Below are 15,862 nucleotides of genomic sequence, written 5' to 3'. Positions count from 1 at the left end.
ACAAAAGAGAAAAAAAAATATTAGAGCCATAACCAGGCCAGAGAGCAGTGAATGTTTGCAGGGCAGACTGAATCTGACTGAAACTTTGATTGAAGTTTTACATAACCACTGGAATTCCCTTTAGGGCACATCTAGTACATACAAGTTTCCTAAACCCTTATTGAAAGACGCAAATGCAAAAACACCACCCTGAGGCAGAACACCCTTATCCACGCCCTGCAATGTAACCATGGAAAGTTTGTCCATATATGTCTTCATGAGCAATATTTATACGTAACAGCAATTCTAAATGTTCCCTTTTGAAAGAGAACTAGCTCTGCATTCCCTAGAGGGCGCTATGGAGAATGGAATGCCCATGCCACCATGCTAAAGGGATAAGTGCCTTAATGGCCATACTTAAAACTGCCTTAAAGTCAAATGACTCCAAGGAGTCCTCATCCTTAGGAATCACACCAGCAACGCAGAGGCCTCAACAAAATCACTGTAAAGAGAGGAAGCCAAACTAAGTTCTTATTTCAGGTCAGGGTCTAAGGAGACATTCTTCATTCCGAAGAATCTCAAAGTGCAACAAGGGGGGGGTAACAAAAAAAAAAGAATAACAAGTAAAAATATAGAATACTACAAACAATCAACCAACACAGAAAACAGAACAGAAACAGAGCTGATGGTGAACAGAAACAGAGCTGATGGTGAACAGAAACAGAGCTGATGGTGAACAGAAAACAGCTGATGGTGGAAGTCTCTGTTAGCTCCGCAGCACACTGTGGTCCACTCCATGTTTCAGATTTCTCCCAGCGGCAGCGTCCCGATGACATCGCCGAGGCACGACAGCTGAAGACCAGATGATGGGTCTTCATGACGATTCAGACGATGGGGATCGCCGCAGCACCATGCAGGAGGCAGAACATTATTCCGGGTACTTCTGTGGACACACCGGGGTCGGCGCAGAAGTCCAAGCCGCTCCACGGCCGCAATGCAGGACGGAACAGCGGCGCAGCCGAGAAGCGGAACATCATGCCGGACGCCGATGACTATGGCCCGGATGACGCTAGCCCGGTGCAAACTTCAGCCACCATGCAGCATAAGCCCAAGGGAGACCACCAGTGAGTAGCCGCGGCGAGAAACATCAAAACGAACAACGTCCTCTCAGTGGCTGCCAGCAATCAGCAACAGTCCCAATTGTAGCTCTGACTGTTAGACTAGTCACAAACATAAGGAAATAAAATAAAATCTAAATCTAATAGTACATTAACATGATTTGTGGGTGGAGAAGCAGCGAACAGACAACGCCAGCGTCCTCTCCCCCACGTTGCCTAGCAACAAATATCAAATATATATATATATATATATATTAAGTCAGGGCTCTGGCTGGGCATTTCAAGAACAGTCACAGAGTAGTTGTGAAGCCACTCCTTTGTTATTTTAGTTGTGTGCCTCAGGTCGTTGTCGTGTTGGAAGGTGAACCTTTAACCCAGTCTGAGGATTTGAGCACTCTAGGGAAGATTTTCATCCAGGATATCCCTGTACTTGGCTGCATTCATCTTTCCCTCGATTGTATTGGACAGGTGATGAGCAGTGCCTGGTCTCCACACATAGTGCTTAGAATTAAGGCCAAAAAGTTATATATTGGTCTCATCAGACCAGAGAATCTTATTTCTCACAATCTTGGAATCCTCACGCAGGCTTTCATGCATCTTGCACTGAGGAGAGGCTTCCATCGGGCCACTCTGCCATAAAGCCCTGACTGCTGTAGGGCTGCAGTGATGGTTGACTTTCTATAACTTTCTCCCATCTCCCGACTGCATCTCTTGAGCTCAGCCACAGTGATCTTTGGGTTATTCTTTACCTCTATCACCAGCTCAGTTTGCCCGGGCGGCCAGCTTTAGAAAGGGTTTTGGTCATCCCAAACATCTTCCATTTAAGAATTATGGAGGCCACTGTGCTCTTAGGAACCTTAAGTGCAGCAGATTTTTTTTTTTTTTGTAACCTTGGCCAGATGCATATATATGGTTATTGCTATAAACAGAATATACATGTTAATATGTGCTATATAAATATAATATACAGATAACTATTACTATAAACAGAATTTACAGGTGGATATGTACTATGAATATGATCATAGAATCAATGTAAATAATAAGTTATGTATGAGGGGAGTTGGGTTAAAGAGGGTTAGAGTTCAGTAAAGAGACAGCTTTTGGAATGAAACTGCTCTTTAGGCTGCTGGTCCTGGTCTGGAGGCACTTGAAACGTCTGCTGGAGGGCAGGAGAGTAAACAGTCTGTAGGCTGGGTGAGAGGAGTCTTTAAGGATGCTGCGAGCTTGATGCAGACAGCGTTTCTTCTGGATGTGCTGAATGGCTGGTAGTGGAGTCCCTGTGATACGTTGGGCGGTTTTCACCACCCGTTGCAGTGCCTTGCGCTCTGCAATAGAGCAGCTCCCATACCATACTGTGACACAGTTGGTCAGGATGCTTTCTATTGCACAGTGATAGAAGTTCACCTGGATAGTCGAGGAGAGCTGGTTCTTCCTCAGTGTCCTCAGAAAGAAGAGGCGCTGGTGAGCCCTCTTGACCAGGCTGGAGGTGTTGGTTGTCCAGGACATGACCGCTGAGATGTAGATCCCCAGGAACTTGAAACTAGAGACACGCTCAACAGCCATTCCATTGATGTGGATGGTGTCGTGTGTGCCTCTTGACTCTTTCCTGAAGTCCACTATGAGCTCCTTCATTTTGGTGGTGTTGAGGAGCAGGTCATTTTCAGTGCACCATGTGGCCAGGTGCTGGATCCCCTTCCTATAGGCAGTCCCATCGTTGTTGCTGATGAGACCAATCAATGTTTACATTTGTTACCCAAGCCGTTTTTATTGTACTATTCAAAAAAGCACATAGTGACAACAAGACTTATCCATCCCTAAGATGCTCATGTGCAGAAATGCCTAATATCAACTTTAACGGGATGGTTGCATGCAATTTCACTTTTTTAACATTAGTTAGTGTGTAATGTTGCTACTTGAGCATAAACAGCATCTGCAAAGTTACAGCGCTGAAAGTTCAATGCAAACGGAGATATTGTCTTTTAAATTTATGTCAGTTTATTGCCTACAAAAAAACGGCCAGGTTGGACTACAACAAGCTTCTTTTCTGGGTGGGTGATATCATAAACAATTGCTAACATAAACACTGCCCCCACGAATATGCAACAAAGTGGGCGAGGGCACGTCGCAGTCATTACGGAAGAGAGAGCTGTTGTAACAAAGACAGGCTCTGGATGCAAGTGCAAAGACGCTTTAATACTCAAGTTCACCGCAACCCTGGTAAGTACATACAACACAGGCAGGTCAGAATGGTCAACAAGCACGATGGTGGTGACGCAGGGACCTTGGTGGGCAGACGTGATGGTGTAGATCCAGGTGCAGTGATTCCTTGTAAAGGGGCCTGTGATCCCAATGCTGAGTGGATAATCCAGATGAATACACACAACAAAGAACAGGGAAAAATACAGGAACCAGACAACAGCAACAGATACCAGGGCAGGAACACACACCGGGGAAACTACAACGATCTGACAACATGAGACACCAGTTACTGCACATATAAAGACACACAATGATGAGAACATCTGAAAAGATAACTAACAGCACTGATAGTGACACTGCAAAAATACTTGAAATACAAAAATACTTACCATTCACTAACGTCCATTAAAAGCCTTGTGTACAGAGGTTCTGCTTGACCTTCATCACCGGTATCTGGGTCTAATTCGGGCTCAAATCGATATGGCAATATCGACGCCATTATTTACACAGCAAATGTGACTTTTGCCCGTAATGATAAGGGATGTGGCGTTTCCGGCAACCTGTGCTTGGCACTTCTGCCAATAAAAATCGGTGAAACTACATTTGGCCATGACCAATCATGACCACCTAACCAATCGAAGAACATTGTGTTTTTCAGAGGGATGGGCTTCATAGAATCAGGAAGCAACAAGCCGTTTAAAGGACAGTGGAGACAGCGGTGTGGAATAAAGGTATAACAAAAATATGGTGTTTAAAGGGTTACTTCAGCGATTAGCATATGGTTTTGTATCAGTAGAAACCCTGGAGTATATTCAAATGATTGTGCTTCCCCCTCTCATATCCCCCTGAGACAAGAGATTTATGCATTTTATTTCTGGAAATATTCCTCCCATGACGCAAATATCGTCAATTTGCGCCATCGGAAATTAAATTGAAAGTTAAGCTTTCAAAGGCATGAAGTAAAACGCAGCAGACTGAATATACGCTGTGAACCTATACCGCGATTGCCGTCGCGTTTACCTCAGCACTAACCACGAGCTCATCCATGACTGTCAATGTGACTCCTGCAGCGTTTTGGGCTGTGAGTGAGACTCCCTCAGTGGCTAAATCACATATTGAACAGACACGTTCAGTTTTTAATTGTAGTGTCTGTTCTCTAACTGAACTGATTTTATTAAGATGATCGCGGTTGTGGAGGGAAAGTTATCAGTGATTCAGTAATCTAGTAGCGGTGGCTTTGGGAGTGGCCTCGTAGGGCAGCGAAGCATTCTGGGAATTGTTGTCTTTCATCCCCATGAGACAAAAATACATTTTCTGTCTTTTCTCAGTCTAGAAAGCACCAAATTAAAAAATAATTTCACATTTCTACTACATTAATGACCCAGTTTAAATACAGATTCATCTTCCCAGCGCTGAAGTACTCCTTTAAAAAAAAGAAAAGAAGTATCAAGACATGTTATACTGCGCCCCATAAACACAACCAAGCCTAGAAAAACACCACGGAACAACCCCTTTAACAATAATTTTCCAATAATTGTAATTTTAATATCGGATTCACCAGTAAATGGCGCCATCTTGTGGACGTTTTGAGAATTGCGTACAAGTTAAGAGCATCCGAGGTGAAATCAGGAGAAAGAATAATTTGATGGGGTTGAAGTTGCAAACGATTACTTCTGCATTGACTGAAGAAGATACAATGCACTTGCAGTTATTTCGACTCCATCAAGGTCGAGGAAGTTGCAAATGGCTTGAGGTGATGGGCCGGCCAGCCCGTCGGCCATGTGGTGGGTTCAGGTTTCCTGTCCCACACACGCAAATGGCTTTAAGTGATGGGCAGGCCAGCCCGTCGGCCATGTGGTGGGGTCAGGTTTCCTGTCCCACACACGCAAATGGCTTGATGTGTGAAAAATCTGTGTACAAACATCTGTATAGTGAAACTGTTGTGTATCTGCTTAAGCCATTCAAAAGCATTGACACAGCGCTAGAAATAGCGCTATGAAACATAAATGTTTTCTGTGATGCTCAAATTGCGTAGAAAAGCTCATATTTCAGGTTGCTCCAGCTGACGCGCGAGTGCAGTCTCAAGCGAGTGTTATGTTTCTATGGCAACCCGAGCATCTGCAGTGATTGTAATGACTTTAAAAATAATATGAATGAACCGTCTTGATTAATTTTAAAGTTCTGCTAGTCATACCCGGCTCAGAGAGATCATGGCAAATAAATAATGCTAATGTAAGCGGCCATGGCACTGAACGAGCAATAGTTATTAGTTCAAAAGGGCAAACAGTCAAAGTTATTATGCGAGTTAACTCATAAATCCGTCACTGTGAAATAAAGTTGACAGAGGAATATTGTAATACATTACAATCAGGTAGGCTACAAGGAAGGCTACAAGTTTATTAACTTGTTAACAGCAGTTTATTGTGTAATATGAGACATTCGGGTCCAGTCGGGTCTGTGTCTTCACGTCGGGTTCGGTTCCAGCTATCAAATAATTAGACGGGTCCATGTCGGTTCCGGGTACTATATTTTTGGCATTTCTCGGATCTGCACGGGTCCGGGTCCAGTTTTTGAAATAATAGACAGGTCCGGGTCGGTTCTGTGTAGAACAACGCGGGTCTCTTCGGGTTCGGGTATACATTTTTGGACTCGTGAAGACCTCTAGTGTGTATTGATTATTAAGTCAACTATATTTACAGTATAGTTTTATTATGGAGAGTGATAGAGACACAACATTATAAAATCAATGTTATTCTTGTATTTAGCCCTCAGGTATTCCTTACTAATTGGTCACACTCATACTAATTGATGACAAATGTGACCATACACCGTAACTATTTTTCAATTAAATAAATGAGTTAAATAGTTAAATAATAATAATAATAATAGTAATAATAAATAGTTAAATAATAATTTAATAGAGTTAAATAATATTTATTGAATATTTTGAGGAGATATTTTGGTACTAAATACTGTTTGTGGAATAATTATTGTCAATTAATTACCAATATTTGGTACGTCCGTCTCTGTGGTATGTACTGTATTTAGTGGCCTGTCAACATTTGCGCTTGTTTACTCGCAGTTTATGAGGACATGATTCGGTTTATGGACTATTGTATGCGACTAAACCTTAGCAGTAGCAAGCAAAACGGTTTTGCACGTCAGACTAGTGTAACGTTATACATAGAACAGCAATGGAGTAACCGTTAGCGCATTTGAATGACGAAGCACGCGATCGTGTCGTTTACTGATGTTTACTCATGCGAGGGTAGCCAATAGCACAGACATTTGAAGCAGTTTTAGTCACCGGCTGCTTCCAAAGCAGGACCGAACCTTTATCGCTGGGACCGCTCCGTCAAAAACACACTTCTTTGGTATGATTTGGTGAAGTCCTGTGACAGCAGTAGCGTGGAGATCCACTTTGAGACGCGACTGAAGCGATGTTGTGAAGCTTCCCGTCATTTCTGCGTTCAAATCTGTTCAAATGCACCGCTGCCTTCCCGGAATGCTGTGCTGAAGCGTTGAAGTCGCTTGATGTCACCCATAGGAATAAAGTGGAGCGCGGCGTGCAACATAAGTGTTCACGGACGACTGGATCTGCACCTGAGAGAGTGTTTATGGGCGTGCATTTCCTCTCTCGCTCTAGTCACGTGCGAGTGCGCACCCTACCGGGAGAAGAGCCCGTACGGCCCATACAAGGACCTTCCGCTCTATTAACGTCAAGTCGAGCCATACCCGAAAAAAACTCTCTGAAACTTGTGAGAAACCGGAAGGAGTATTTTTGACACAGAAATACTCCATCAAACATCCAACATTAGTGTTTGAAACTTTGTCTATGTTTAGGATGGGAATCCAAGTCTTTAAAAGTGTAAAAGCTCAGTATGCATGAAACAGCCCCCCCCCCCCCCCTGAATATTTAGATATGAAGAAACACTAGATTTCTTTAAATGTGAAATTTTAAAACGTTAAAAACTTGCATCCTAATATTGTTCAATGAATAATGATACCTATATACGCACACACAAGTGAATATTAATGAATGTGAGCACATATAATTTCACCCAAGAAACATTTAAAATAGTGCTAACATAGTACTAAGACAAACATTTTTCCCTTTTCATTTACAGTAGGCTATATTACATATGAAATGATACTGAATCAAGATTTAAATCGATATCCCTCCCAAAAGTCTCACTCCAACCTAAACTTAAAAGTTGGTAACCCTGGGGCCTATTGCACAAAACTAGGATAAGGGATTAAGCTGGGATATCTTGTGATCTTGTCATCTGTATGCAAAAATGTTGTACACTGCTGTCGTGTAAACGTACACTGAAAGCACACTCACACCAAGAACGATAACGATGACGAAAGATAACTTTATATTAGTGGATAAATTGAGCCAGGATCCCCAAGATATCTTTTTTTAAATTTGTAAAATTATACTCTGTAAAAAATGATCAATATGTTATGATAACACATGTTTGCTTTAATCAAAGTAAGTTAAGCAATTTACATCTTTTTTTATAAGATACAAGATTCAACTCATTTTTTAAGTCAGCTTAATTTGATTTAAATATCAAAGTTGATTGTACTTGTACATTCATAGCAGCAACTTTTTTTACAGGGTAGTTTTATAACCTGCTGCATTCCATGTTTTATTTAAGCCTGACAAACAGGGCAGGAAGTAATTGTTCTTCAGCACACGGAGAAGCTTCTTAGAGTTGGATCTGAACTCAAACATCTTTGTTCCGCTGTAGAGATAAATGTTACCTGCGAGAAAAACAAAACAAAAACATAATTGTCTTTATGAGGTATAATCTTTACTTTAAAGTAATCTTTACTCAGTGGTGCATCAGGGCATATATATATATATATATATATATATATATATATATATATATATATATATATATATATATATAGTTACGATTATATTTCCAGAAAGAATGTATTTATTTTTGGTGTATTTTCCATATGTCATCATATAAACTCATCACAGCACCGAGGACCAGCACGAGTAGAATAGCTTGCCTTCCATTGAAGCTGCTATTTTCCATTGGACCATAGCTTTGACTGACGTGGGTCATTAGCCAATCAAATTTTGATGTTTAGTGACAGAACGGCCCAGTGGCCCAGCGATGTGTCGGTGTGCTATCCCCTGCTGATGTCATCAGCTGTCTGAACTTTTTGCGGGTTGTGAGAATTCTGTGTGAAATAAACTATGGCCGCCGCGGATGACGGGCTGCGTGCGAATGATCGATCCTGATGTCAAGCCGGTAATGTTACAAGCGCTGTTTTAGTTTTGTTTAAGAGTATTTGTGCCAGCTGATTTTGATTATTTTCACCATTTGCCTAAACGGTGACACGTGAGTGCAGTATCATCAATAAATAGTCAAATTGCCTTTTTGTCTCGCGTGTACTTTTTGCTTGCCCCCTTCCCAACGAACACGATGAAGGCAAAGTTCGTAGTAGTATTGCGTACAGTGCATTATTGTATCTGTGTGTGTGTGTGTGTGAGCCTGTTTATGTGGTTTATGAGGACACAAATTTGTATAACTACATGGGTATTACACTGGTATTACACTATAAATGTGGTTTATGATGACATATCAAATGTCCTCATAATTCAAATGGCCTTAAAAACATACTAAATGATGTTTTTTTGAGAAAGTAAAAATGCAGAATGTTTCATGTGATGGGTAGGTTTAGGGGTAGGGGCAGTGTAAGGGGATAGAAAATACGGTTTGTACAGTATAAAAACCATTACGCCTATGGAGAGTCCCTGTAAACCACATAGACCAACATGTGTGTGTGTGTGTGTGGACACAAATGTGTATTATGACACAGGTATTACAAGGAGAGGGTGAAATATGAGGACATTGGCCATGTCCCTACTTTTCAAAATGCTTATAAATCTTACAGGATGAGGTTTTTTTTAGAAAGTAAAAATGCAGAATGTTTCCTGAGATGGGTAGGTTTAGGGGCAGGGGCAGTGTAGGGGGATAGAAAATACGGTTTGAACGGTATAAAAACCATTGCGCCTATGTGTGTGTGTGTGTGTGTGTGTGTGTGTGTTGTTATGGCGACGGCATGGGGCTTGTTGATCGTGTGTGTGTGTGTGTGTGTGTGTGTGTGTGTGTGTGTGTGTGTGTGTGTGTGTGTGTGTGTGTGTGTGTGTGTGTGTTGTTATGGCGTGGGGCGTGTTGATCGTTAGTGAAGGCCCTGACTGAAACCCCACGGTACGCTACTGTCTTTACTTAAATGCTTTTATGATATTAGTTAGAAACCCTTACCTTTGTATAGGTGGGCTGCTGTAACCTCTCCAGTGACCCCTGGAAATCTATCTTCCACTCGTTTGGGATACCCTATGTCCATCTTCTTCGCCTTCTCATCATAGCTACCCCAAAAAAGAGAAGTGTAATATTTAAAAAAAAATAAAAAAATATTCAGGGCAATTTTCAGGCAAAAATGATTTGGCTCTTGACCAACCTGTAGAACATCTTGTCAACAAATAGCAGTGTTTTTCCTGACTTTTTGTTGTGGATGGCAGCACTAACTTTTTCCCTGAATGATGGCAGATCAAAGTGTCCAAGAGTCTTGGGATAGCCCGGTTCAACATTGTTTCCATTAAAAGCCCAGACTTGTTTACCTGTAAAAGAAGATAGGCTCAGCTAAGATGTTTTATGAGCATGGATAGGCCTACAGGGATTCTAAGTGTGATTGTGGTTTATGCATTTACAGATTTTTTGATACCTTTAAAAAAGAAAACTTTATCTTGCACTGAATTTTCATAAGCAGCATCGATATTGTCCGTGACATTGGGCCAGAAACTCTTGATGGGAAGTTGCTCGACACCTCTACCTGGATAACTACGCCAGAAAAAGCTGTAGAAAGACATGTGAATTCATTTAATTTAAACATTTTACATACAAAATTCATACTTTTTTTTTTTTGCTTTTGTGCAGTACCTGTCCTTGAAGAACATTGTTTCTCCCCTGAGAGTAGTTACTGCATCCAAGATCAGGTTAGGGTCACAAACATCAGGAGTCGTTGGTAGTTTTGGATCAGGTTGGATGGGGGTTCTGCCTCTGTTTGGCCCTGAAGGAAATACCACATGGTAAACAAATAACTAAATATGTTTGGCACAGTATTAAAGATGCACTCCTGTGACGATCACACACTTACCATAGAGTGACTGAATGCCTCTGATGTCATCAGATGGCAGAGAGAAACTTAATGGATTAGTGAAGCTGTATGTGGGAAACATCAGAGCGCCAGGAACGTTGGAATGAGAAAGACCCAAAGAGTGACCAAATTCATGGGCAGCCACCAAGAACAGGACAACACCTGCAGAGAAATTAAGTAGGACAGTTTAAGTACAAGTTAAAAACAGATTTTGATGGAAAAATCGAAGTGATGCAAAGTTACAATCTGCAGTAATGAATTCGTTAAACTTTTTCAACTACACAAATCAAAGAAAAAGCAAAACTCACCTCTTGCTGAGCGGAAGGTAAAAATTTCATCATCATCGAAATGCGCATCTCCACCGATTCCAGGTGAGGGAGCAAAAGCATGAGCCAAAATGCGTTGTGGTCCGTCAAATGGGTAAGCATCACCGTGATCTGTATGAAAGTTTTATATTTACCCCCAGTTTCACAGACTAAGCTTAAGCTTACTAAACTGCATGTTTGAGCTATTACAACTGAAAGCAACTTGCACTGGCATATCTTAAAATATATCCGTGCCATTCTTTTGTCTCGTATGGAAGTTTGCTTCCGCCACAGAATAAAACATTTTAAAAGATAATTGCAACATTTTATCTCACAATTGCGAGTTTACATCTCGCAATTCTGATGGTTTTTTTTTTTTTTTGAGAGTTTATATCACGCAAATCTGACAATTATGAATATATCACGCAATTCTGACTTTATAACTCGCAATTCCGTGTTACAATGGATGATTTCAAGGATTAATTCAGAGCTACAACTAGAGAGCCACAACTATACTGCTATTATAATGCTTGGATTAGCCAGGATTTTTTTTAATATAACTTTGTATTAATCTGAAAGAAGAGTGTCATATACACCTAGGACGACTTGAGGCTGAGTAAACCCTGGGCTTATTTTCATTTTTGAGTGAACTATGCCTTTCAGCATTCATTTCAACATATAGTAAAAACAAATCTTTGCGTAAAAGCTAATAAAACATTTAAACTCAAGACAATATTTCATGTCTAAATATTTACTTGAGGCAAGTAACCATGTAATAAGCGGGAAACACATCCAGCCGGTTGTTATCACAGAATAAACCCCTTCAGAGTGACGTAAATCACCTCCGCTTCGTGTCGGGGGACTGATCACTCTGTCGGGTGAACAATCCACATGGTTCTGGGGGTTAATAAAAGCCTTTTGAAGCAAAATGATGCGTTTGTGTAAGAATAATATCCATATTTAAAACTTTACACACTGTAATCTCTAACTTCTGCCAACTATCGTACACGCATTCATGAGGGACTAGCGCTACAGTTTATGACATTGTATTAGTCTGAAAGAAGAATGCCTTATTCAACTAGGATGAGGGTGAGTAAATCATGGGCTAATTTATATTTTTGGGTGAAGTATCCCTTTAAAACTACAGTATTTAAACACATATTCAATAAATAATTTTACAAGTGCAATTTAATAGGGCCATTATTAGTATTATTAATAATTATTATCACAGTATTCTATATGAGAACTAATTGGTCTGCACAAAATATCAGTTAAAACTACTTGCACGAGATAGATAGATAGATAGATAGATAGATAGATAGATAGATAGATAGATAGATAGATAGATAGATAGATAGATAGATAGATAGATAGATAGATAGATAGATAGATAGATAGATAGATAGATAACTATCTGTAAAACTTACATTTGGTTCCAAAGGAGATCATGATGTCAGCTGTGCCGCTGTAGAGACGGGTGAATGTCAGAGGAGTGACATCTGCCCACACTTGCAGGGCCCTTTTGATGGAATCATCCACCTCTGCTTCTGACATGTCGGGTGTGTAGTTCTCAATCCTGTGGAAAAGGACCATATTCTATCTGGTTCTTTCACTCTGCTTTTTTTTTTTCTGTGACAGCAAGAGAACTGATATCATACACACCTGTAGGTGAGCTTGTTGGTCTGCCATTTGGGTCTGCCTCCAAACGTGGAGTAGGCAGCAACATCTGGAACTCCACAGCGGGGCTTTTTCATAACTTCCATTGTTTCTTTGTCCAGTGTCCCAGTGACATTGATCCCAAAAAACCTTTGCATCTCTTTCATCTTCTCAGTCAGTGGACTGGCCCTTCGTTGGAAGACAGTTTTTACATCTTTTAGATTGTAAAAACTCTTCAAGTAATACTAAAGGATGGAAAAAAACATGAAATTATATGAGGAATTATGAGAATGACCAACAATATGATTAGGCCTATATCAAAAAAATAAAAAATAAAAGAAATTCGTACCTCTGCAGTGGCTTCATCTTTGTCAGCAGGCTCTTTAATTGGTACTGCGTGAATAACAAGTACCAGACTTGCAAGAAGACACAGCTGGCGGTGAATCCTCCTCATGTTGAGTTGCTGCGTAAGATCTTGAGCTTTACTTCTGATTATCAAGCGTCTGATTAAGGCTTATATACTCTTAAAACTGTTAGGTGTTGAGCAACAGGTGAAATCATCAGCCACGAACTTCTATGAGTAACCCATCAAACTGCAGGCAAGGAAATAATTTGATTTTCAGCTTCTTTTAACACATCCTCTTTCTTTTTAAGTATCTAAATAAACTGGAAGATTTCGAGAAATTTCCTTTTAAAATATAGTGTGAAGATGTTAGATGCAGTTTGTGATGTTATTTTGTTTAACTTTTCCTAACTTTTAAGGAAATGTGTATAAAATATCAAATAACTGATTAATTAAATTTTATTAAATGTAAAATGGGTCACAGAGGGAATTCTGGGAATGGCCATTCATGTTTTTTTTGTCATAAAAAAAGTCACACAAATCACACACATCATACACAAGTTGGGTTTTAGTGTTTTATTGCACTGTAAAAAATTATTTAGAAAAAAAGTTACCTGGTTGCCTTAAAATTTTGAGTTCATTGAAATTAAAATTTTGAGTTAATACAATGAATATTTTTTTCAGATTCGACAACCTTTATTAAAATATTAAGATTTTTTAAGCATATTGGGTAATTGTGTGTGTGTTATTTCTGATGATGCAGTGAAACATGCCAAATAGTGCTATTTTCATCATTTATCACATTTTTTATGTGGTTCAGATACAATATTATTTTCAGTTTCTATTTATTAAACTAATTTCCTTCATTGTATCAACTCAAATTTTTAATTTCAATAAACTCAAAATTAAGGCAACCAGGTTACTTACTTTTTTAAGTGAAACCAACAAAAAACAACCAGAATTTTTTACAGTGTGGGACATTCCATAATAGACAATGATTTCCATACTGTACAAACTATTACTGCCCTGCCATTTATTAACATTTTTATTGTCTGATGACTTAAAGCTACATTCGCAATGAAACCTCAAATGAGGAAGTGAAGCTTCGTGCAGTTAATATTTATCATGATTCTACTAAAATAATGCAGCCATTGTTCCTTAATCAGAATGACAGCAGCAAGAAAGCTATAGACATATATGGACATATCAGGCACGGTCTCAGAAGAAGTTCCTCGTTCATGGTTATCTTTGGTTTTGATTCACTGCTGTGGCATCAGTCATCCAATAATAGCTAAGTGTGTGTGTGTGTGTGTGTGTGTGTGTGTGAGCCTGTTTATGTGGTTTATGAGGACACAAATTTGTATAACTACATGGGTATTACACTGGTATTACACTATAAATGTGGTTTATGATGACATATCAAATGTCCTCATAATTCAAATGGCCATAAAAACATACTAAATGATGTTTTTTTGAGAAAGTAAAAATGCAGAATGTTTCCTGTGATGGGTAGGTTTAGGGGTAGGGGCAGTGTAAGGGGATAGAAAATACGGTTTGTACAGTATAAAAACCATTACGCCTATGGAGAGTCCCTGTAAACCACATAGACCAACGTGTGTGTGTGTGTGTGTGTGTGTGTGTGTGTGTGTGTGTGTGTGACATGAGGACACAAATTACATGGGTATGACACAGGTAATTACAAGGAGAGGGTGAAATATGAGGACATTGGCCATGTCCCCACGTTCAAAAGGCTTATAAATCATACAGGATGAGTTTTTTTAGAAAGTAAAAATGCAGAATGTTTCCTGTGATGGGTAGGTTTAGGGGCAGGGGCAGTGTAAGGGGATAAAACACTGTCTCTTATATCCTTAACAGGAAAATTGTGTCTATTCACTTTGCAAAAGTAACTTTTTTAGCGTCAGGGTTTCAGTTAAAGTTTTACTTTGTACTAATTGTAATTTGCACAATTTCTGAAGAAATTAAGTCAAAGGGAATTCCCCAGAATACTGCATATAACTTTTCTATTTGAATATATTTTAAAATGTCATTTATTCATGTGATACAAAGCTGAATGTTATACATCATTACTACAGTCTTCATGTTGCACACACAGAAGAGGCGGTGTTTTCTGGTGGCACATATAGTTTTTTTATTTCTGTCACACTGCAATATCTGCAAAATCAACAAAGAAGACAATAAACATTCAGCACATGTTGATATGGCTGGCAGTGTGACTTCTTCTTTATCAAAAGTGAGATACTGTTCAATCAACTCACATACACATTTTATGCTGGTATAACGTACATGACTCAGATACACAATATATCAAGAAATAATAACATTTGTATTCCACCAACTAGCTTACACTGATCTTTCAGTAGTTAAATGCTAATGCTCAATTACACAAACTGTCTACAAGCAATTTGCATTACTTATATTTAATTGTATGTGATTGTAAGCTCTGTTCTTTAAATAACATTAGGCCATATAACTCTGAATCAATGTCTACAAACTCTCTAAACAACAATATATGTGCCCACAATGACTGAATGTAACGAAACAAACAAATAAATGATCAAATGTTGCTGAACTATCTTTAAAAGACAACTCTGCGTTCGTTAAATTGTTAATTTGTGCTGAAATCACGATCTACCGCGCGGCCGACTAGGCCGCATTCCAGCCGCGGGTGCGTCGATGCTAGGGGTGTCCATGGTTAACCGATTGACCGATTAACCGTTAAAAATTGCGTAACGAAGTGAAACATTTTACTCGGTTAAGTGGCGTCAATGACGTGCTTTGAATTTAGTTGTAATATATGTTTGCACCCCTAGAGACCGCCAGAGCGCTCCCAGACATTTGTAATTTCCACAAGAAGAAGTCATGACCAGCTTTCTAAGCGGGCAAAGAAAGCGTGGGAGCACTTTAAAAATGAGAGTGACGGGGCAAAATGCAAGTATTGCAATGCAGTGCTTACCGCATTTTTCAGGCTATAAGTTGCTCCGGAGTATGAGTCGCATCAGTCAAAATATACGTCATGAAGAGGAAAATAACAAACATCGCACTGGACTATAAGT

At 39.6% G+C, this 15,862-nt stretch overlaps 2 protein-coding genes across 2 annotated transcripts; both read right to left on the bottom strand.

Annotated features, from left to right (window-relative positions):
• Positions 1-2,165: 2,165 nt before the first annotated feature.
• LOC137062414 (uncharacterized) lies at positions 2,166-2,834 on the bottom strand (the record flags this gene model as incomplete). Its single annotated transcript, XM_067433286.1, has 1 exon — positions 2,166-2,834. A coding segment is annotated over one exon (669 nt), but the record flags the coding sequence as incomplete, so codon positions are not given.
• A 5,023-nt stretch (positions 2,835-7,857) lies between these two features.
• Positions 7,858-12,928, bottom strand: LOC137061857 (collagenase 3-like). The gene is made up of 10 exons (XM_067432476.1): positions 12,795-12,928; positions 12,452-12,690; positions 12,217-12,365; positions 10,793-10,921; positions 10,485-10,646; positions 10,268-10,397; positions 10,053-10,183; positions 9,789-9,948; positions 9,593-9,696; positions 7,858-8,069 (listed from the first exon to the last, which is right to left on the bottom strand). Exons 1-10 carry the CDS (start codon positions 12,897-12,899, stop codon positions 7,918-7,920), a joined length of 1,461 nt encoding a protein of 486 aa, XP_067288577.1. The 5' UTR covers positions 12,900-12,928; the 3' UTR covers positions 7,858-7,917.
• Between the last annotated feature and the right edge of the window lie 2,934 nt (positions 12,929-15,862).

Source organism: Pseudorasbora parva, chromosome 23, assembly GCF_024679245.1.
Source record: "Pseudorasbora parva isolate DD20220531a chromosome 23, ASM2467924v1, whole genome shotgun sequence".
Lineage (NCBI taxonomy): Eukaryota > Metazoa > Chordata > Actinopteri > Cypriniformes > Gobionidae > Pseudorasbora > Pseudorasbora parva.
Note: the sequence above shows the minus strand (reverse complement) of the source record. Positions and strands in the feature narration are given on the sequence as shown.

Excerpts from the sequence above, each read along its gene's own strand:
- LOC137061857 (XM_067432476.1), bottom strand. The coding sequence starts at position 12,899 with ATGAGGAGGATTCACCGCCAGCTGTGTCTTCTTGCAAGTCTGGTACTT. Across the intron at positions 10,922-12,216 it reads GATCTCCTTTGGAACCAAAT|ATCACGGTGATGCTTACCCA; the intron begins GTAAGTTTTACA and ends ACTTTCATACAG. Across the intron at positions 10,647-10,792 it reads TACCTTCCGCTCAGCAAGAG|GTGTTGTCCTGTTCTTGGTG; the intron begins GTGAGTTTTGCT and ends ATTTCTCTGCAG.